The 22,233-nt window shown below is 44.3% G+C and overlaps 1 protein-coding gene across 7 annotated transcripts in view; it reads left to right on the forward strand.

Moving 5' to 3' along the window:
- Nucleotides 1-6,054, forward strand: part of slc45a1 (solute carrier family 45 member 1) — a 29,426-nt gene extending 23,372 nt beyond the window's left edge. For 6 of the 7 annotated variants that reach the window (XM_059952085.1, XM_059952084.1, XM_059952087.1 and 3 more), the window contains 2 exons: nucleotides 507-712; nucleotides 1,771-6,054. In XM_059952085.1, the coding sequence (XP_059808068.1) occupies nucleotides 507-712; nucleotides 1,771-2,034 (470 nt within the window). In that variant the 3' untranslated portion in view covers nucleotides 2,035-6,054. The remainder of the gene's footprint in view (nucleotides 1-506; nucleotides 713-1,770) is intronic. The other variant, XM_059952089.1, reaches the window with a different exon arrangement.
- Nucleotides 6,055-22,233: the final 16,179 nt, after the last annotated feature.

Below are 22,233 nucleotides of genomic sequence, written 5' to 3' on the forward strand. Positions count from 1 at the left end.
GTGGAACCAAACCCGGGGAGTGACATTCTTTCAGAAAGTGTCTAAATCTGGGATTTTGGATCTGAAATTCTCTGCTCGGAGTGTAATCCTTGTAATTAATTTGCCCACTGCCGAGTGGGGAGCAGCATCACTTATGATGCCCATTTAACAGCTGCCACCCGTTAATGCCAACACTCCACTTGGCCACATCTAAAACAGTGCCCAGTTTGTCAGTGGCCAAGCGGAGCATCACTCAGTGTGTGCCAGTATTATATGACGCGCCACCACCTATCGCACCCGAAGGCAGCAAACCGTAATCCATTGCACGAGCGTTTGCTCTGTCTCTTTCTCTTCACGTTCTGTGCTTTGGTTTTTGCAGATTTCTCATCATTTTGATTTTCTACGAACCAACTAATCCAGAGCACCCAATACACACCACAATTAAACCCCTCAAAGCATGACCACTCAACCATTTCCCCCAGCGGCCGTGATCTAGCATTCTATCATGTTTTCCTTTTTCTCTACAGCACTGTTGGAGAAGCTTGAAGAGTACTTCAGTATCCGAACTCTCTACTTCTTTGGCTACCTATGCTTTGGAATTGGCACTGGCATTGCCACACTGTCCCGGAACAGTTATGTTCTTTTGTCACTTTGCGTTACATATGGGGTCCTGTTTTCTTCACTCTGCACTCTGCCCTACTCGCTGCTGTGCGAATACTACCAGAGCAAAAAGGTATAAACTCACAACAAAGGTGTGCGCTCACATCACGCAAATGACACGGTTAGAAACTAAGCTGCGTCCAACCAGCCTCGGAGAACAGCCTTTGAGTTATTTTTGTCTCTGCTTATTTTGTGAGTTCGAGCCAAGCGTTTAATGTTACTCATGCTTGTTAGGATTCACCAACTATCTGATCCCTAGAGAGGCAGAAATGGCGAATCAGAGAGCGAGAGAGAGAGATATCCTGGGTTATTCCAGTGTCACAGTTAAGCAATATCTTGAAGTTGTGAAATAGTCTGATAAAAGGGGGTTAATTTGGTAACCGATTTAGAAGTTTAACAATGTGAGAACTTGTGCTATAAGATGGTGAGGAAAATGGTAATGCCACTCCATTTTGATTTACACTTGCCCTGAAAGTGTTTAATGGGACAAAGTTTGAATCTAACTTCTGTTGTATTTGGACTGAAGCAATATAAAGGGAACTTTATTCTGTGACTAACCCATCTTCTATCTGCCTTTATGACTGTGTAACTTTACCTTGTGCTGTATTGCTAGGGTACTTACTGCCCATTACACTGCTGGCATTCAGAGCAACAATGAAGGTCCTCTATCTCTCTCTCTCTCTCCATACAGTTGCACACAACTATAGAAGGATTCTTCATTTCTGTTTCTGTAATAATTTTGTAAAACTGGTCAGGGTAGTCAGCCCTGAGCTGAACTCTCCCCTCCCACCAAGGAGGACCAGTGGACCACTCTCAGTCTGGCCTCTACCCTTTGACCTATATGTCATGGGGACCCTACCAAGATCCAAATCACAAGGTCTGTCCTGACTCCAGCCAACATAGCTCTCCAGATCATTGAGGCACGCAAGCCTCCAAACCCCATCACAAGGTTGTGGTCCTCTTGGAGATCTGACTGGAATTGACGATATTTATCTGTATCACTTTGATTCACCCTAGAATTTTTTTCAGAGATTATCATTGACTTTTTTTTGATTAGTTATTCCATTGTTCTTCTACAAAGACTAATGCAGATAAGCGCCTGTCTCTAACATGCAGTATATTTTTGTCTAGTTTGTAGGACCACATGCGAATGGGACTAAACGAGGGATGGGCGTAGACATTTCACTCCTGAGCTGTCAATACTTCCTGGCGCAGATCATCGTTTCCATTGTAATGGGCCCACTAACATCAGTGGTTGGCAGTGCCAGTGGGGTGATGTACTTTGCCAGTCTGACCTCTTTCGTCGGGTGCTTGTACTCTTCTTTGTTTGTTATTTATGAGATCCCTCCTGATGAGGAAGGTGAGGAGCACACTCCACTCCTCGTGGACAACTGACAGTAGGAGTTCCAGATACAAACCATTCAAGGAATTTACTGCTGAGGTATCCAGCTGAAGGTTTGCATTTTTCCAAGATCTCCACAATCCAAATCTCCATTGCACAAAAAGAATTGGGAGTGATGGACTAATTTCTTTTTTTATTGGTGCCAGACCCTCTGGAATATAAATGCATAAATATATATGTAATACAAATATTACAAATGAGAATTAATTAATTAGTGCCAGTGATATGCATGGGAATGGGATACAAGTAATATGTCTCCACTTCACTCAGACTTGAATGACAGCTAGTGTGGGTCCCTAGACACGGATTGTGGTTACGTAAGATATAATACCAACAGGTAGTCAACAAGAGTTGAAGTAGCCATGCATCCAAGATTATTTCCAGCATTATGGCCTGTTCAACCACATAAGATGTTCCCTAAGTCAAGGCCCTATCCCATGTGTTGACAAGGGCCGGTAATAGGATAGAGTTGATAAACTGTGAGTGTGAAATATTTTCTTTTGAATAGTTCATCATCTTCACATGAGGCACTGCATTTTAATACTGCATTCATAACCTCCCAGCCTACAGTTCTTGTGAACCTCAATCAGTATAGGAGATTCCTTATCCTATGTAAGATAGAGAAGGTAGGTTAATGAGACAATTAATTCAGAATGAGGTGAGGGTGGGCCAGTGATTTACTAAAGGAGATGACAGTTCCAGGTTCCATCTCTGATCTTGGCTTATAGGCAACAGTGAGTATTGTTCATTGCAATTTGAGTCAGGGAAAGAGAAGCTAAGCCATTGTCCCAATTTAAAGATCACAATCCATAGTGCTGGTGCTGGACAATGGTCATGCTTGGAACTTGAGTAAGGATAGAATAAGGGTGCTTGTTGTCTGTGGCCAACCAGGTTGTTAGCACCTTGCTTGTTTCACAAGGTGCTTGCTAATCCTTTCGACCACCATTGACTTTCTGAGTGGTGTCTCAAGGGATCATCAAACAATGTACCCAGGAGAGGGGTTCACAGGGATTTATTGCCCCACTTGCCTCCTCTGCTGAAGAAATCTTACAGTTAAATAAATTGTGTTAATTCAATGCATGAACCCAGTGACAGTTCACTAAGAGGCAAGTAACGTACAGACGCGCATGGGTTCATGCATTTGTGCTGTTTCTCAGGGCAGGTTTGTTATTGGTTTATTATTGTCACATGCACCAAGATACAGTGAAATGTCTTGTTCTTACAGATCAGATCATTACACAGTGCATTGGGGAAGAACAAGGTAAAACTATGACAATGCAGAATAAAGTGTAACAGCTACAGAGAAGTAGCAAGGTCACAATGAGGTCAATTGTGAGGTCAGAGGTGCACCTTATTGTACAAGAGGTCTGATAATAGTGGGATAGAAACTGCCTTTGAGCCTGGTGGTTGATAATTTCAGGCTTATTGTTTCTTTTGCCCGATTGGAGAGGCAGAACAAGATCTGGGGTGGGTAGGGTCTTTGATCATGCTGGGTGCTTTACTGAGGCAGAAAGAATGTTTAATACACACCAAAGTTCCCTCAGCTCTGCTCTATCACAAGGCAAATACACATATTAAATGAGGTAAGTAATGGGATGAATTGTGCATTCCTTAACTCAGCCCTTTTTATGACTCTGTTGCCTCTCTCTGAAGTCACAAAATGAACTTCTTAATCACAGAGAAGCTTCATCTAGTATTGCAGTGTATGGTGGCATCCAACCCTGGCACTAGTTAATTAGTTTTTGTTAAAATTTCCACTCATTAGTGTGGCACTATAGTTAGCTTTTTAACATTAACTTGTGCTCACTAACAACTTGGGCAAACCTTCTCCAAACCTTTTTGGGATCTTTGGAGCTGAGACCAAAAAGAGACATCAGCATTCTTTAGATAGCAATATAATTTTTAAAAAAGAATTCGGAGAAAGTCAGGCAGCCAGCTCTGCTACTCAGACAGATCGTGGCTGATCCAGCACCACTCATGGCTTTAACACCACTTTCCCAATATTTCTCCTTATCACTTGAGTCCCTTGTAATACAAAAATCTGTCAATCTTGATTAGCTCTGGGTTTAGAATAAATTGTAAAGAGCCAAAAGACATAGGAGCAAAATTAGGCCATTCAGCCCATCGAGTCTGCTCCACCATTCCATCATGGCTGACCCCGGATCCCACTCAATACACCTGTCTTCTCGCCATATCCTTTGATGCCTGACCGATCAGGAAATGATTAACTTCCGCCTTAAGTATCCGCTCAGCCTTGGCCTCCACCGCAGACTGTGGCAGAGCATTCCACAGATTTACTAGTCTCTGGCTAAAATAATTCCTCCTTACCTCTGTTCTAAAGGCTCACACCTCAATTTTGAGGCTGTGCCTTCTTTTTCTAGATTCCCCCATCATAAAAAACATTATCTCCACATCCACCCTATTTAGTCCTTTCAACATTCAATGAGGTCCCCCCCCTCCCACACACACACACACATTTTTCTAAATTCCGGTGAGTACAGGCCCAAAGCTGCTAAGCATGCCTCATGTGTTAACCCCTTCATTCCCGGAATCATAACCCTCATAGAAATGAACAGCATCACATTTTTCCACTTAATATTCCCTCTGTCAGCCTCACCTAACCTTTCTACATAACTCTTTAGCCCTGAACAAATAGAAGCTTGAATCCTAAAAGTCACTGCTTCATAAAATACACAAGTCACTGCTTTATCTGGAATGTCTTGATGTTGAGAGCTGTATAAATGCAAGTCTTTTACACTAACAAGCTTCCCAATTATGTGGAAACAGGTAATTAAGTCTTGGACACTTGGATTAGGTTAGCATGCCAATATTAAACATCTTCCCATAAAACCATTTTAGGGGAGGAGGAAGGACACACATTCTTTATTACGTGATGGGTAAATATGAAAATGTTGTCACTGAAGCAAAGAATAATACTCAGTAGGAGTCATCAGAATGTTCCAAATGAATGCCACTGACCTGAACATTAACTCTGATTAACATCTTCGATGTTTCATTTTTATTTCTGACTTCCAGAATCCACGATAACTTCTATTGCAAAGATAGAAGAGCCTTGTCAAATTGACTGTGATTGTTAACGGATTGTGTTGGTGGAGTGAAGTCACTGAAGGGAACAGGGCAACAGGGGCATTAATTAGCTCAGCAAAACCATCTTTTAACCAAATCAATCCCACAATTTGAGTAGGGAAGGAAAAAATGTTTATAACTATATTAATCTTTACTCCGACTGCTAGATAAGAACCCATTTCACTTGTAAATGATTGTTAACTTGAATATGAATGACACAGTAAGGGCCTTGGTTAAAATGAGATTAAATAGGTCCTTATATGCTGCTCTTCTGAGTCACTTATTTAATTATACTGAAACACAAGAGATTCTGCTGATGCTGGAAATCTATTACATTAATCAGGATCAGTCAACAAGTCCAGTGACCTCAACTAGTTCTCCAGCTTTGAGTGACAGTTTACATCAGTGTCTTTGGGATAGTGGTAGAGTCACTGAAGGTCTTTTCTCCAGGTTATCCTCAGGTTGGACTGAGGAGCTTGGGTTGAGAACATGAGAAGGTTGGAAGTTATCCTTTCCGTGGAATAGGTTTCCCCTCCCTAAACTTTTTGAATCATGTTTTCTTCAGCCTGGAGCAGGTTAAGGATCTCTGGTGTCTTTGCCCTGAGATTGTCTTTCAGTACACATAACGCAGTTTAACCCATTTCCTCTTCAGCAATGTTAATGCTCAGCACCAGAGGGAGCCACAGGTACATCTCTCTGGCTACTGTGTGTTCCAATCAGCTCATCCACTCGCTCTTCCGATTGACTAATCGCAAACAACTAGCCAAGATTAGCCTACGTACGATTAACAAAATGCACCAGGTGATGGAGCCAGAAGATAACATTACTAACTTAGGAAAGAAAAGGAAGGTGGGGAAAGGAGAAGATGGTGGAGTCTGATGTAGCATTGCTTCCTACACATATAATTTCAGTTTCATTTTCCCTAATCTCTTCTTTACTGGTATAGAAATGAAGATAAATTAATATGTTGTCACCATTCCATAATGCATTATAATACCCAACAACCAGCCTTCAGTATTGGAATGCCCTGCTCCTTGTCCTGTACTTGTTCACAACAATGCATACTTGGAGCAGTTTCCACCACAGTCTTCTAATTTCTGCTGCGTTGGATCCAGCTTGCAAAGGGTAGGGAAGACTACCAAACTATGATGAGGGGCCAGTTACCTGAAATGACAAAAGAAAGTGAGCAAATTTCATTAGAGTGCGGAAGATTTAGAAGAGAATTAATAGAGGTATTCGGAATTATGAAAGGTAGAGGGTGGAGAGCGGAGAGCAGTCCAACCAAGTCTCAGTGAGGGTCAGCACCTTCAGGGGAGGGGTCTGAACCCAGTGAGGGTCAGCACCTTCAGGGGAGGGGACTGAACCCAGTGAGGGTCAGCACCTTCAGGGGAGGGGTCTGATCCCCAGTGAGCGTCAGCACCTTCAGGGGAGGGGTCTGATCCCCAGGGAGGGTCAGCACCTTCAGGGGAGGGGTCTGAACCCCAGGGAGAGTCAGCACCTTCAGGGGAGGGGTCTGAACCCCAGGGAGAGTCAACACCTTCAGGGGAGGGGTCTGAACCCCCGGGAAGGTCAGCACCTTCAGGGGAGGGGTCTGAACCCCAGTGAGTCAGCACCTTCAGGGGAGGGGACTGAACCCAGTGAGAGTCAGCACCTTCAGGGGAGGGGTCTGAACCCCAGTGAGAGTCAGCACCTTCAGGGGAGGGGTCTGAACCCCAATGAGGGTCAGCACCTTCAGGGGAGGGGACTGAACCCAGTGAGGGTCAGCACCTTCAGGGGAGGGGTCTGAACCCAGTGAGAGTCAGCACCTTCAGGGGAGGGGACTGAACCCAGTGAGGGTCAGCACCTTCAGGGGAGGGGACTGAACCCAGTGAGGGTCAGCACCTTCAGGGGAGGGGTCTGAACCCAGTGAGGGTCAGCACCTTCAGGGGAGGGGTCTGAACCCCAGTGAGGGTCAGCACCTTCAGGGGAGGGGTCTGAACCCAGTGAGAGTCAGCACCTTCAGGGGAGGGGTCTGAACCCAGTGAGGGTCAGCACCTTCAGGGGAGGGGTCTGAACCCCAGTGAGTGTCAGCACCTTCAGGGGAGGGGTCTGAACCCCAGTGAGGGTCAGCACCTTCAGGGGAGGGGTCTGAACCCAGTGAGAGTCAGCACCTTCAGGGGAGGGGTCCGAACCCAGTGAGGGTCAGCACCCTCAGGGGAGGGGACTGATCCCAGTGAGGGTCAACACCTTCAGGACAGGAGACAGAAGGCACTACTGAAGCTCCCTTAGTCAATTTGTGAATCAGCTATATGCAATCCTTGTTTCAATCTTTCACTGAATTTAACATCCGGGAACACTTTACAACTGATCAAATTGGTTGAAAATGAAATATTTTCACTCATTGAGAATCAACATTCATAATTGTCTCTCTTTTCTTTTTGATGTGCCTCAGCCTAGGATAATCAGACACAGTTGCAAATTTAGCACAGAACAGAAAGTACCTGCTCATGTTGCCAAACACTTCTGAAAACAGTCTGCTGACTCAAGCAAAAATTCAGCAAATCTGCACCCTTTGACTTCAGGTCCTGAAGGTTCCTCTAACTGGGATTCACAGTCATGACATCTTCCAGAAAGTTGCTAATGATTGAGAAACAGACTGAGTTGCTGGATATCGAAGCCAGTTTGATTTAGCAGACAAACCCATGTAATTTCTACTTTGTCAAATAGATGTCAGTGTTGTTTCCTTGTCAGATTGTCATTGAGCATTGAGGATAACTTGCTTCTGCCCTGTGGGTGCTGAGGTGATCTGCACACACAGTGACAGGTGAGGGAGCTGGATGGGCTGTTGTGACTCTTTCCACTGCTTTCACTTTGCTATCCCTTACTTCCAATTGAAAAACTTGAAGTGCTTGGAGCAAAAATTCTGCTGGAGGAACCCTGGGTCAGTTAGCCTCTGAGGGGTGATGTCTGTGTTCCGGTTCACAGTCTGGTCCATGGACTGAAGACTCCAGGTTTTCCGGCTGTCCCTTGTTCAATTCGGGCTTAATCATAGGCACCTGATTCTCATCTTGGGGCAGGGAATATACGTGGCCCTGGGTTCGAGTGTAGGTGCTGGTTCGTCTTGTTGGTGTCCTGTCCTCGCCTCTGTGGGGTAAGTCAGGCTGCCTTTGTTGTTACCTGGAGGCTGGACTGTTCCCTTCCCTCTGAAGCCTTGCTGGCTACCCACGCCTGCATCCTCAACTGTATCGCCATCAAGTTCAGCTGCAGGAGTGAGACTGGAGCCTTGCCACGTCAACAGAAGAAAATACCTATCGTTGAGCTTGGAACTGTCTCTTTGTGTCCCTGTGCTTCGTGTCCATGTATGAGTCCCGGCCCTACGTCCTGTTCCCAAGGGAGGGGTCCTGGTTCTGTGTTTTGTGTATGAGTCCTGGCCCTACGTCCTGTCCCCAAGGAGGGGTCCTGATTCTGTGTTTCGTGTGTGAGTCCTGGCCCTATGTCCTATTCCCAAGGAGGGGTCCCGGCTTTGTTCTGTGTTCCTGTGCTCCAGTCCAAGGCTCCGAGGAGGTTCCAGTCCAAGTCCAAGTCGTAGCCCAGGCCCTGAGTCGTGGTTTCGTCCAAGGCCAGTGTCCGTGTCCAGCTACGCCTCTCCCCACTTCTGCTTTGCTCTCCCTCAATCATGACCAAGTCTGGGCTTCATGTCCTCGTCCAGCCCTGGATTCCAGCGTCCTGCCCCCCCACGTCCAGTCCCGTTGCCTTGCCACATCCAGTCCTCTTCTGGATCCAGAGTCCGAGCCTGAGTCAAGACCCTGGTTCCGGATCCCTGTCCAGTCTCTGGCTCGGAGTCCTTGTCCAGGTTCCTAGTTCCTGGTCCAGGTCCCACTTTCCTACTCTGGTCCTAGCCCATGCCTTGTCCAGGACCTGTGTCTTGTCCAGCGTCATTTCTTCCCCATTTCCCTTGCTTCCTTGATACACCTAGTCCTGTCCCTGGTACTTCAGTGTCTGTGTCTTGCATTTGGGACCATTCCCAAAGCCCACCTTATGACAGGTGAAAGGAATTGTTGCTGTTTCAATTTGAAACCTCTCTTCAGGATTTGCCATTCCCTTGTGTCTCCACTGAAGTGCCTGGGGTCTTTCTGGATGCTTCTCTGTCATTTTAAGTGGTCCTGGGCTGGGGATTCCCAGGAGCCAGCGGACATGTTGCACTCTCTCAATGAGATTTTGAAAACATCTTGGAGTGTTCTTTTCCACCTGGGAATCTGAGAATAGAGTGTTTTTAGAGTCCAAAAGCAGGTGAGTGTACTCAATGGAGCTGGCTGAGTTTAATCTGGAGCGTAATAAGGTGGCACGGTAGTGGTTACTGCAAGGCTTTACAGTCCTAGTGATCACGATCAGGGTTCAATTCCTGTCACTGCCTGTAAGGGTATTTTACGTGCTCCCATGACCAAGTGGGTATCCTCCCACATTCCAAAGATGTACATTTGGGATCAGTGGGCTGTGGGAATGCTATGTTAGCGCCAGAAGCAGGCAACACTTGCGGGCTGCAGTCAGCACAATCCTCGTTGATTTGCCTTGATGCAAAAGTGACATATTTCACTGTACGTTTTGATGTACATGTGACAAATAAAGCTAATCTTTTAAAACAAGATCTTTAAGGTTAGTGCTGGAGACGTTGGCCGAGGAGAGGGCCCTGACGTTGGCCGAGGAGAGGGCCCTGACGTTGGCCGAGGAGACACTGGTGTTGGTCTAGTTATTTGTATTTGGAAGGTTTTGCAGACACAGTGGGGTTGTGGTCACTGCTGACGCTGTCATGGGCAGGTGCGTTCCCAGTAAGCAGGCTGATGAGAACGGTGACTACCAGGTTCAACCAACAGCTGCCGCAGAACCAGAGTGCCAGCGACGTCCTGCAAGACAGCGAGCTCATTAAGTGCTGATGCTCCCAAAGCCACACTTGGTCATGGGCATTGAAGTCCCAACTCAGAGTGAATTCTGTTTCCTTGTTCTTCTCAGTGCTGCTCACAAGCGGTGTTTGACACTTGGGAGGATTGATTCAGCAGCTGAGAGAGGATACTCAGTTTTAATCAGATTCTTACATATTTGAAACTTCAATGTAGAGGATCACACAGGGCCACACCCTGTACACCATCGAACGTACCCAGGGATTGTAATTCTGGCTGTAATGTGTCATGATCATAATACATCTATTTGTACAGGATCAGGCCCCTTCCACCATTCTCAAGATCATATGGTTCATCTACCTCACTGCCAACTTCCTACTCCACAACCTATCCCCCGCTTCCCTTAGCATACCAAAATATATCACCCTCTGTTCTGAGTTGATCTCCACAGCTCTCAGGAATAGAGGATTCCAAAGACCCAACACTTTCTGCAGGAAGAAATCTCTCCTTATCTCAGCCAGGACGAACATCCCCTCTGCAGGCAGCCTACTGGGCCCTTTTTGAAGCTTTGATGAGGTTTCATTCTTCTAAACTCCAGAGAACGTAAGCTTCATCTATTCAGCCTCTGCCCAAACCCGCCATTCTTGGAACCAGTTGAGTGAATCTTTGCTGCACTTCTTCTACGGCAGGGATTCACCACCTTTTTTATGCCATGGAGCCCTGCCGTTACCCGAAGGGCCATGAACCGTGTTCCCTCTAATTTGTAATGACCAGTATGTGCAAAAATCTTATGCTGTGCAATTTATTTTTTTGCCCAGTGACAACAACATATGCACACTGAATAATTTTGTCAATAAAAACAGTATAAATAAGCCAGTTCTGAAATCTGCAGACAAATCATTGCAAAGTCCACGTTGTCCACACCGTCCGAATCAGAAAAGGAAAAGTGATTGTGTACGATCGTGAAATGCACTTAACGTGCCAACGAGGTAGAGAGTAGACAGCCTTTTGCGTGCTCACAGCATAAGATACGTGCGAGCACACGCCTTAGAGGGAACATTGTCCGTAGACCCCTGCTCAATGGCAAGTATCTTTTTAAAGTAAATAAATCAAAACTGTATGTACTATAAGGGTGATCTCTCGGTGCTCCTATATAATTGCAAAAAGACATCTTTATTCCTGTACTCAACTCTTTACATAATAAGGGCCAGCATATCATTTGTCTTCTTAATTGCACCCTGCATCTGGATGTTAGCTTTCAATGACTCGGTATGAGGACATCTAAGTCCTTTTGAATATCAATATTACCTAATTCTCACATTTTAAATTGCTCTAAGTAGATAATGTCATACTTTTCCCACATTCTTTTCCATCTACAATGTTCTTGCCTATGCAGTCAGCTTCATATTCCCTTAAAACCTCTATGCAATCCCCACCTATTCACACGGCCGCCTAATCTTGTGTTGTCTGCAAAATGAAATACAATATTTGATCTCATCATTAATTTTCAATAAAACATGAATTGTCTCCTGAGGCAGTCCCACAGGGATATGGGTAGTATCCACTCTGCTACCGAGGATTCTGAGATGGATAATAAGATCATTCTGAGAACCACACACTCTTCTATAGATCGGGCAGCTGATAGTTGATGGAGTGGGTGGGTGAGTTATTTGTGAATCACAAATGAGAAAATTTGCAGATGCTGGAAATCCAAAGCAACACAAAATGCTGGAGGAACTCAGCAGGCCAGGCAGCATCTATGGAAAAGAGTAAACAGTTGATGTTTCATGCTGAGACCCTTCTTCAGGACTGGGGGAATGGGGGGGGGAATGAGGAAAGAAGTTAGCTGGAAGGTGATAGGTGAAGCCACAATAGGGAAAGTGGACAATTCTCCTATTGTCCACTCTCCTCTCCTCTCAGATTCTTTCTTCTCCAGCACTTGACCTTTCCCAAGGTCAAGAAGAAAGAATCTGACAGGAGAGGAGAGTAGACAATAGTAGAAAGGGAAGGGGATCATTGTTCCTTTACCTGAAATGCACCAGGCGTTTTTTCTTAACAATCTAATGTCCAGATTAATTCATCAACAAAAGGGTAGGATTTGAATGCAAACCTTTGTATCATTCATCCACACCTCAGGATTATTAGATTGTTATGTGAACCCTCTTTGCTAAAGTGGCTGACTATGACAGGGTTTCAGATCCCTATCTATTTTAAAAGATTCAAGGCAAGTTATATCAGTGAATCCTCCTAAGTCTTCAGCACATTACCAAGAATGCTTCATCAATTATTAATTCCCTGCTGTCAGATAAATTATTAATCTAAGTAAGTATAGTTTAGTATTGTTGAGTGCCAACCTTTGTAAGTCTGTGACTAAGCAGGACTTTCCACAAAAAAAATTTCTCCTAGAGTGAAATACAGTGTACAAGTACAAGGCAATTAAGTCTATGCATAGAAAACAAAGCTTGTGTGCTATTTTTAACCTGTCCAGATATTTTAAAATTAATTCTCAGGATTTACTGTAAGTGTTACTGTCATTCTTAATTGTGCTGGGTTGCTTGGAACATTTAAGGGTCAGTAAAGGAGGTAGGATGATGGCTTTCCATTGGAGTTATGGGGAAAGTGGTAGCAGAAGGTTTGAAGACAAGGAGAAAGCCATCCTTATTCTGAGATCGAGAGAAAAGAAGTGTGACAATGGAAGTAAAGGGGGTATAATTACACTCTGATTATGAGACTTCACTGTCCTTCACCAAAGGTGACCTTATAGCACCGTGATCAGTCTCGAAGGTCATTGTAGGTAAAATGAAATGACAAAGTAAGTTAAAGAAGGTATTACGAGTGAATCTGCAGATGCTGGAAATAAATAAAAAACACGAAATGCTGACCAGACAGCACCTATGGGAGGAGGTAATACGACGTTTCGCGCCGAAACCCTTCATCAGGAGTGAAGTAACATGGGATGGTCAGGGAGGGGGAAATAAGAAATGGGGGGAGGGATAAAGTAGAGAGCTGGGAAGTGATAGGCTGGAGGGAAATGGGCTAGGGGGAAGGTGGAGAATTATGGGAAATAAAAGAGAAAGAAAAGTAGGGCTGGGGGGAGAGATTATAGTGGGGGGGGGGGAAGAGAGAGAAAGAGAACCAGACTAAAATAATATTTAGGGATGGGGGTAAGGGTGGGGGGCAGGGGTATCAATGGAGAAAACGAAAGGCCAGTTTTGAACCAAGTGATGAACTATCCTATTTGACTATGTCCTCATAAACCTACATATGGCAGATACATCTGTCCATAATAGTTCTGGTAGATGTAACTAATGATCAGTCTTGTGGAGACCAAGTCCCGTCTTCCATGTTGAAGCTCTCCTCCATCATATTGAGTAGCATAAACAAGAGAAAATCTGCAGATACTGGAAATCCAAGCAACACACACAAAATGCTGGAGGAACTCAGCAGGCCAGGCTGATGTTGAGTAGCTTGACAATTTTGCTAAATGGAGCAGATCTGGCAGCTCAAAACTGGGTGTGGATGAGGTTTTGCAGGGGATCATCTGCAGCAGAAATGTACATCAACACAATCTGTAACTATGGCCTAATATATCACTACCCATTATAATCAGCAACCCCGGTTCAATGAGGGAATGCTGAGACCAATAGACGTTGTAAGTAAAATGATTGTTGTAAGTAGTTAGGCTTCAGTACTGGATATATACATGCTAAGCATCAGAAAGAGCACGTCACAGGATGAAATCAGCAATCTCATGGCCTGTGGATCAGATCCAAGCTCAACAATCTTAATGCATCTCATTGTAAATAGCTAATAGGAGGAGGAGAATTCAAGAACATCTCCATTCCCTATAATGGCTGGGCCCAAAGTTGGAAAGGCACGAGTGAAATATTCAAAACCCCGAGCAAAGTGATGGAAGATGTGGACAGTGCTATCAAGAGGCCCACACTAATCTGCTCATCAATGCCCAATTTGGTTTTGCTAGGATCTCGTAGTACCAGACCTCAATGGGTACATTTAATGTCTGAGAAATGTATACAATATACATCCTGAAATTCTTTCAGACCTCATCAGAGCCTTGAAACAAACATGGACCAAAGAAATGAAATCCAGAAGTGAGGTGACAGTTACTGCCCTTGACATCAAGGCAAAATTTGACAAAGTAAGGCATCAGGGCATCTCACAAAGCTTAAGTCAAAGAAAAAAACATTTCAGTAACTGAAGATGTGGTTGTTGGAAATTAACCACAATTGTCATTACAATATATTATGCTAAACCTAACTGGTTTCAGCTGTTTTTATGAATAATCATCCTACTATTATAAAACTAGAATTATCAGAAATTGTTAATTTCCATTCATCACTTCTCAGGAATTGAAATGATCTTTACTAGCTTACAGAAAGACTTGGACAGCAGCATGGACTTATGACATTCCTGTCACAAAAGGGTTAATGATTGGCCCTCTTCAACATGAGAGTCTAATCAACACACAAAGAAGCTGGAGGAACTTAGCGGGTTGTGTAGCATCTATGGAGGGAAAGCTACAGTCTAATCATTAATCGGTCAGGTCAAGTCAAGTTTATTGTCGTGTGCAGAACCTGAGCTGTCAAGAAAACGGCTGTTCCTGAACTTGATGGTGGGGGACATCAGGCTTCTGAATCTCCTGATTAATGGTAACAGTGAGTTGGAATTACCATACCAGGCATGATGTCATCAGTCAGGATATTTTCAACAGTACATCTGTAGAAGTTTGTTGGAACATTTTCTGACATTAAGACTCCTCTTAAGCTTCGAAGAAACTGGAAACTTTTTTTGTGGTTGCAAAATATGCAATGGGAACAGACAGGCCATCTAAGATGTTAATGTCCAATCATTTGAAACTAGTTACTCTCTCCATCTCTAACCCATCAATGAGAACTAGCATCTTACCTCACAACTTTCCCCTTTCTTAAGTCAACATTTAGTTCTTTGCTTTTGTTAATGTTGAACACGATGTTGCTTACGCAACACCACTCAAACCAGTTGTTCTACCTCAGTTTTGTATGCTGACTCACCACCACCCATAATTTGGCCAACAGTTGTGTTGCCAGTGAAGTTGTAGATGGTATTCAAGGTATGCTTAGTTACACAGTCATTAGTATAAAGAGAGTAAGGCAGGGAGCAAAGATGCAACTCTGAGATTCACCTGTGCTGCTATCTCCAAGTCCACCACCATCAATATTCTGGGCATGGAGTCGATTGGGGGGGGGGGGGTTAATCTTTCACCACAATCTCTACTAGATCAGTCATTTACAAACAATGGCTACAAGTGAAAGAAAGGTTGAGTATCTTCCTTGAGTGAGTCACTTCCTGATACTTAAGGTTTTGTACCACCTACAAAGCTCAACCCTCAATTTCAAAACCATTTGGGACAAAGCAGCCATCTTGATCCACTATCTTAAACATTAATTGATGCTATTGCCCAGTGGCTCTGACAACCACCATCACGGGGTGTTTCAAAACAACTGGTAATGGCACGCATTAACTCCAGCTTTCCAGATAACCTTAACCACTTGCATTTCACCCACTGCTGAAACAGGTCTATGGCAGACACCATCTCCCTGGCCCTACAGTTCTCTGGACAGTAAAGACAATTATATTAGGCTATGGTTTATTGACTACAGCTCAGCCTTTAATATCAAAATTCCAATTAAAGTCTCCAACAAACTCTGAGAACTGGGAGTCAACACTACCCTTTGGATCCAAGATAGTTGAAATATCAAAACATAGAGGGACCTTCATGAACTCCCAAAGCCCCTGGTGACCATGAGACTTCAGCTTCTGAGGTCAACGTGAGAGTACCTTTCAGGAGAGTGAACCCACGGAAAGCATCCAGCCCAGACAGAGTACTTGGCCAAGTGCTAAAGACCTGAACTGATCAGCTGGCTGGAATGTTCACCAATATCTTTACCCTCTTGCTTTGACAGTTTGAGGCACACACCTACTTCAAACAGGCTTTAATTATACTTGTGCTGAATAAGAACAGGGTAACCTGCCTCAATGGCTATTGTCCTGTGACACTTACATCCACTGTAATGAAGTATTTTGTGAGGTTGATAATGAGACATCAACTCCTACCTGAGAAGTGACTTGGATCCGCTCCAATTTGCCTATTGTCACAACAGGTGCCATTAAATTGACTCTTCACTCATTCGTGGAACAGCTGGACAGTGAAGATGCATGTATCAAGATGCTCTTCAATACTATCATCCCACCAAAACTAATCAATAAACTTCAAGACCTTAGCCTCTGTAACCCCTTGTGCAACTGGATTTCCTCTCTTGCATACCCAAGTCTGTTTGGATTGGCAACTATTCCTCCACAATCACCATCAGCGCAGGTACACCACATGACCATACTTGCCTTATACTTATGACCGTGAAGCTGAGCACAGCTCCAATGCCATATTAAAGATTGCTCACGACACCACTGTCATTGGCTGAATCAAAGGTAGTGATGAATCAGCATATAGGAGGAAAATTGAAAATCTGGCTGAGTGGCCACAATAATAACCTGTCACTCAATATAGGCAAGACCAAGGAACTGATTATTGACTTCAGGAGGAAACCAGAAGACTGTAAGCAAGTCCTCATCATGGAAATCAGAGGTAGAGAGGGTCAGCAAATTTAAACTCCTTGGTGTTATAGAGGTAGAAGCCCCTCTACTTTCTTAGAAGTTGGTGAAGATTCAACATGTCATTTAAAGCTTTTAGAAACTTGTATAGATGTGCAGTGGATAATATATAGACGGGAGCCGCATGGGCCTTAGTCATTGCGAGGACGAGGCCTCAAGCTACGGTGTCAGCTGTCTGCAGCTGCCTTGGGTGGGGGGCGTCAGATTATTCACCAGTCACTGAAGGTGAATGAGCAAGTGCAGCAGACAGTGAAGAAGGCTAATGGAATGTTGGCCTTTATTACAAAGGGAATTGAGTACAAGAGCAAGGAAATCCTCTTGCATTTGTACAGAGCCCTGGTGAGACCACACCTGGAGTATTGTGTACAGTTTTGGTCTCCAGGGTTAAGGAAGGACATCCTGGCTGTAGAGGAAGTGCAGCGTAGATTCATGAGGTTAATTCCTGGGATGTCAGGACTGTCTTACGCAGAGAGGTTAGAGAGACTGGGCTTGTACACGCTGGAATTAAGGAGATTGAAAGGGGATCTGATTGAAACATATAAGATTATTAAGGGATTGGACAAAATAGAGGCAGGAAATATGTTCCAGATGCTGGGAGAGTCCAGTACCAGAGGGCATGGTTTGAGAATAAGGGGTAGGTCATTTAGGACAGAGTTAAGGAAAAACTTCTTCTCCCAGAGAGTTGTGGGGGTCTGGAATGCACTGCCTCTGAAGGTAGTGGAGGCCAATTCTCTGGATGCCTTCAAGAAGGAGCTAGATAGGTATCTTATGGATAGGGAAATCAAGGGATATGGGGACAAGGCAGGAACCGGGTATTGATAGTAGATGATCAGCCATGATCTCAAAATGGCGGTGCGGGTTTGAGGGGCCGAATGGTCTACTTCTGCACCTATTGTCTATTAGATGTGCTCCACCAGAGTGCCTGAGGTGGTGTAACGTGGCATACATGTTGGAGTTGGTGCTGCCCTCCAGTGTTTGCTCAGCAGAAGACAAGGAGTATTGTGTTCAACTGCAGACTGCTACAACATGCATGGACTCGGACTACATTTTCGTTTGTATTTTACCATTGTCTTATATGTGCTATGTGTCTTATCATGGGTATGACTGCATTTTGCACCTTGGCCCTGGAGTAATGCTGTTGGCATTTGGCTGTTTTCATGTACGGTTGAATGACAAACTTGAACCAATGCCCTTGAAGGGAAAAGCCTAGAAAAAGTAGTGCATACAGCTCAGTCCATCATGGGCAAAGTCCTCCCCACCATTGAGCACATCTACTTGAAATGCTATTGCATGAAAGCAGCATCCATCATCAAGGACCCCCTCCCCCAAACCATCCAGGCCATGCTCTCCTACAGCTGCTGCCACAAGGGAAGAGGTACAGGAACCTCAGAGCCCACACCCTCAGCATAAGTTATTTCCCCTCAACCATCAAGTTCTTGAACCAGAGATGACTTCACCCACCCCATCGCCAAACTGTCCCCCCAACCTATGGGCTCTCCCAACTACTCCACTCCCTGAACACTCATGACTATGTGGCTTGATTCTACTCCATCTCCAAGTTTGCAGAAGATCTCACCATAGTGGGCCATGTCACAAATGATGACGAGGATAGAGGTGGGAGATGGAAATCATAGTTGCATAGCATGATAACAACCTTCCCTTCCTACAATGACAGCTAAACAAACAAGCTGGTCGGTGCCTTCAAGGTGGGGAAGTTCACATGCTCCCATCTACACTCAGTGGGTGCTATAGTAGGTACCACCTATACCTAATAAAGTGGCCACTTTATTAGGTAGGTTTGTGTTATGCTGCTACTCTAGCCCATCCACTTCAAAGTTTGACAAGGTGTGCATTCAGGGATGCTCTTCCTTATATCATGTGTAACGTGTAGTTATTTGAGTTCCTGTCACATTCCTGTCAGCTTGAACCAGCCAGGCCAGTCTCCTCTGACTTCTCTCATTAACAAGGTGTTTTCACACAGGATTTTTTTTTTGTTTTTCACACCATTTTTCTGTAAACTCTGGAGACAGTTGTGCATGAAAATCCCAGGATATCAGAAGTTTCTGAGATACTCTAACCACCTCATCTGGCACCAACAATCAAAGTCACTTAAATCACATTTTTTTCCCCATTCTGATGTTTGGTCTGAACCCCTTGACCATGCCTGCATGCTTTTATGGATTGAGTTACTCCCACAGGATTGGCTGATTAGAAATTTACATATTAATGAGCAGGTGTACCTTTTGAGTGGCCACATCAGCAGTGCTGAAGTTGAGAGGATTGATAGCTTCAAGTTCCTGGGAATGAACACCACTAATGGCCTATTGTGGTCCAAACATGGCTAAGCCCATGAATGCCTCTACTTCCTCATGAGGCTAGATAATTTGATGCACCATATAAAGAATTTTATATGGATGCATCATAGCTTGGCATGACAAGAAAATGCAGAGTTGTGGACACACTTCACCACAACCAACCTCCCCTTGATATACTTCTTGCAGTCTCAGTGCCTCGGTAAAGCAGCCAAGCGTAATCAAAGACCTCACTCATCCCAGACATTCTGTCTTCTCCCCTCTCCCATTGGATTGGGCAATAGATACAAGAAACAGAAACAAAATGCTGGAAAAACTCAGCAGGCCAGGCAGCATCTGTGGAAAGGAGTAAATAGTTGATGTTTCAGGCGAAGACTCTTCATCAGGACTGGAGAAAAAGATGAGAAGTCAGAGCAAGAAGGTCTGGGGGAGGGGAGGATGAAGCACAAGGGAGTAGATACAAGAGCACATACCACCATTGTCCCTGTACCAAAAAAAGACTAAGACAATAGATGCAGTAGGTCATTCACCTGTGATCATGGCTGATCATACACAATCAGTACCCCGTTCCTGCCCTCTCCCCATATCCCTTGACCCCGCTATCTATAAGAGCTCTATCTAACTCTCTCTTGAAAGCATCCAGAGACTTGGCCTCCACTGCCTTCTGGGGCAGAGCATTCCACTTATAAACCACTCTCTGGGTGAAAAAGTTTTTCCACATCTCTGTTCTAAATGGCCTACCCCTTATTCTTAAACTGTGGCTTCTAGTTCTGGACTCACCCATCAGCGGGAACATGCTTCCTGCCTCCAGCGTGTCCAATCCCTTAATAATCTTATGTTTCAATCAGATCCCCTCTCATTCTTCTAAATTCCAGTGTATACAAGCCCAGTTGCGCCAATCTTTCAACATATGACAATTCCGCCGTTCTGGGAATTAACCTTGTGAACCTATGCTGCACTCCCTCAATAGCAAGAATGTCCTTCCTCAAATTTGGAGACCAAAACTGCACACAATACTCCGGGTGGGGTCTCACCAGGGCCCTGTACAGCTGCGTAAGGACCTCTTTACTCCTATACTTAATTCCTCTTGTTATAAAGGCCTGCATGCCATTAGCTTTCTTCACTGCCTGCTGTACCTGCATGCTTGCTTTCATTGACTGATGTACAAGAACACCTAGATCTCGTTGTACTTCCCTTTTTCCTAACTTGACTCCATTTAGATAGTAATCTGCCTTCCTGTTCTTGCCACCGAAGTGGATAACCTCAGATTTATCCACATTAAACTGCATCTGCCATATATTTGCCCACTCACCTAGCCTGTCCAAGTTACCCTGCATTCTCATAACATCCTCCTGACATCTCACACTGCCACCCAGCTTTGTGTCATCGGCAAATTTGCTAATGTTACTTTTAATCCCTTCATCTAAATCATTAATGTATACAAGCTGCGGTCCCAGCACAGAACCTGGTCACAGCCTGCCATTCCGAAAGGGACCTGTTAATCGCTACTCTTTGTTTCCTGTCAGCCAGGTAACATGCTGGAAGGACTGGCGTCCTGTTGCACTCACCTCAATAAGCAAATGCTCTGAGAGGCTGATCAGGAATTATAACTGCAGCTTGCTACCACCTAAACTGGACACCCTACAATTCGCTTACTGACACAACCGATCAACAGGCAACACAATAGCCACTACTCTACATATTGTCCTTACACATCTGGAGGACACATGTGAGAATGCTGTTCTTTTGACTACAGTTCAGCATTCAACACCATAGTTCCATAAAAGGCCAACAAGAAGCTCAGAGACCTCAGCCTTGTGCAGCTGGATCCTGGACTTCCTGTCAGATCGCTAGCAGGTGGTAAGAATGGGCTCCCTCACTTCCACCCGACTCTCAATACAGCAGCCCCACAGGGCCTTTACTCCCTGTATACCCATGACACCCTGTACACCCCAGCTCTAAACTGCTAATTAAATTTGCCGACGACACGTTGATTGGCATCTCATCTCAAAAACAGTAACAAGGTAGCTTAGAGGGAAGTCATCTCTCTGACACGGTGGTGTCAAGAAAACAACCTCTCCCTCAACGTTGCAAAAACAAAGGGGCTGGTTGTGGATTACAGGAGGAATGGAGACAGGCCAACCCCTATCGGCATCAATGGATTTGGGGTTGAGAGGGTAAACAGCTTTAAGTTCTTTGGCATCCACATCACCGAGGACCTCACACACAAGCTGTGTGGTGAAAAAGGCACAACAGCACATCTTTCACCTCAGACAGTTGAGGAGGTTTGGTAGTGGCCCCCAAATCCTAAGAATTTTCTACAGTGGCACAATTGAGAGCATTCTGACTGGCTGGTATGGGAACTGTATCTCCCTTAATCACAGGACTCTGCAGAGTGGTGCAGACAGCCCAGTGCATTTGTAGATAGGAACTTCGCATGATTCAGGATATTTACAAACACAGGTGTGTAAAAAGGGCCAGTAGGATCATTGGGAACCCGAGTCAATCCAGCCTATTCCAGAAGCAACAATCTGGAAAACGGTACCACAGCATAAAAGCCAGTACCAACAGGATCTAGGATAGCTTCTTCCACCAGGCCATCAGACTGATTAACCAAGCTGATTTGAGTGTACTCTATGTTGCATTTAATGTTCTATTTATTATAAATTACTATGATTGCACATTTAGACAAAGATGTAATGTAAAGCATTTTACTCATGTACGTGAAGGATGTAAAAAATAAAGTCAATTCAATTCTATGCACAAGGACAGTTTCTATCCCACAGTTGTAAGAGTATTGAAGTTTCCTAGTATAATCAGAATCAGGTTTATTACCACTTGCACATAATGTGAAATTTTGTTAACAGTTCAATGCAATACATAATTTAGCAGAAAAAAATCAATTAATATATTGAAAGATTAAAAAATAGAAAAAAACAGAAATACTGTATATTTTAAAAAACAAAGATTCATGAGGTAGATTGTGTGGCATAATAGACTGCACATCCTACCTCATTATGACCTTGCACCTTGTCTACCCTTTTTCTGTATGTTAATTTCATTCCACATTCTGTTTAACCTTGTGCTACGTCACTGCACCATCTGTATGACTAGTATGACAAGCTTTTCACTGTACCCTGGTACATGTGATAATAAACCATTTATTGCTTATGCATCTGGTACACTTTATCTAAAGTACCTTCCAAATGAAAATTCCTTGTATCTAAAGGACCTTCCACATCTGTGATCT

This window comes from Hypanus sabinus, chromosome 27, assembly GCF_030144855.1.
Source record: "Hypanus sabinus isolate sHypSab1 chromosome 27, sHypSab1.hap1, whole genome shotgun sequence".
In the NCBI taxonomy this organism is placed as follows: domain Eukaryota; kingdom Metazoa; phylum Chordata; class Chondrichthyes; order Myliobatiformes; family Dasyatidae; genus Hypanus; species Hypanus sabinus.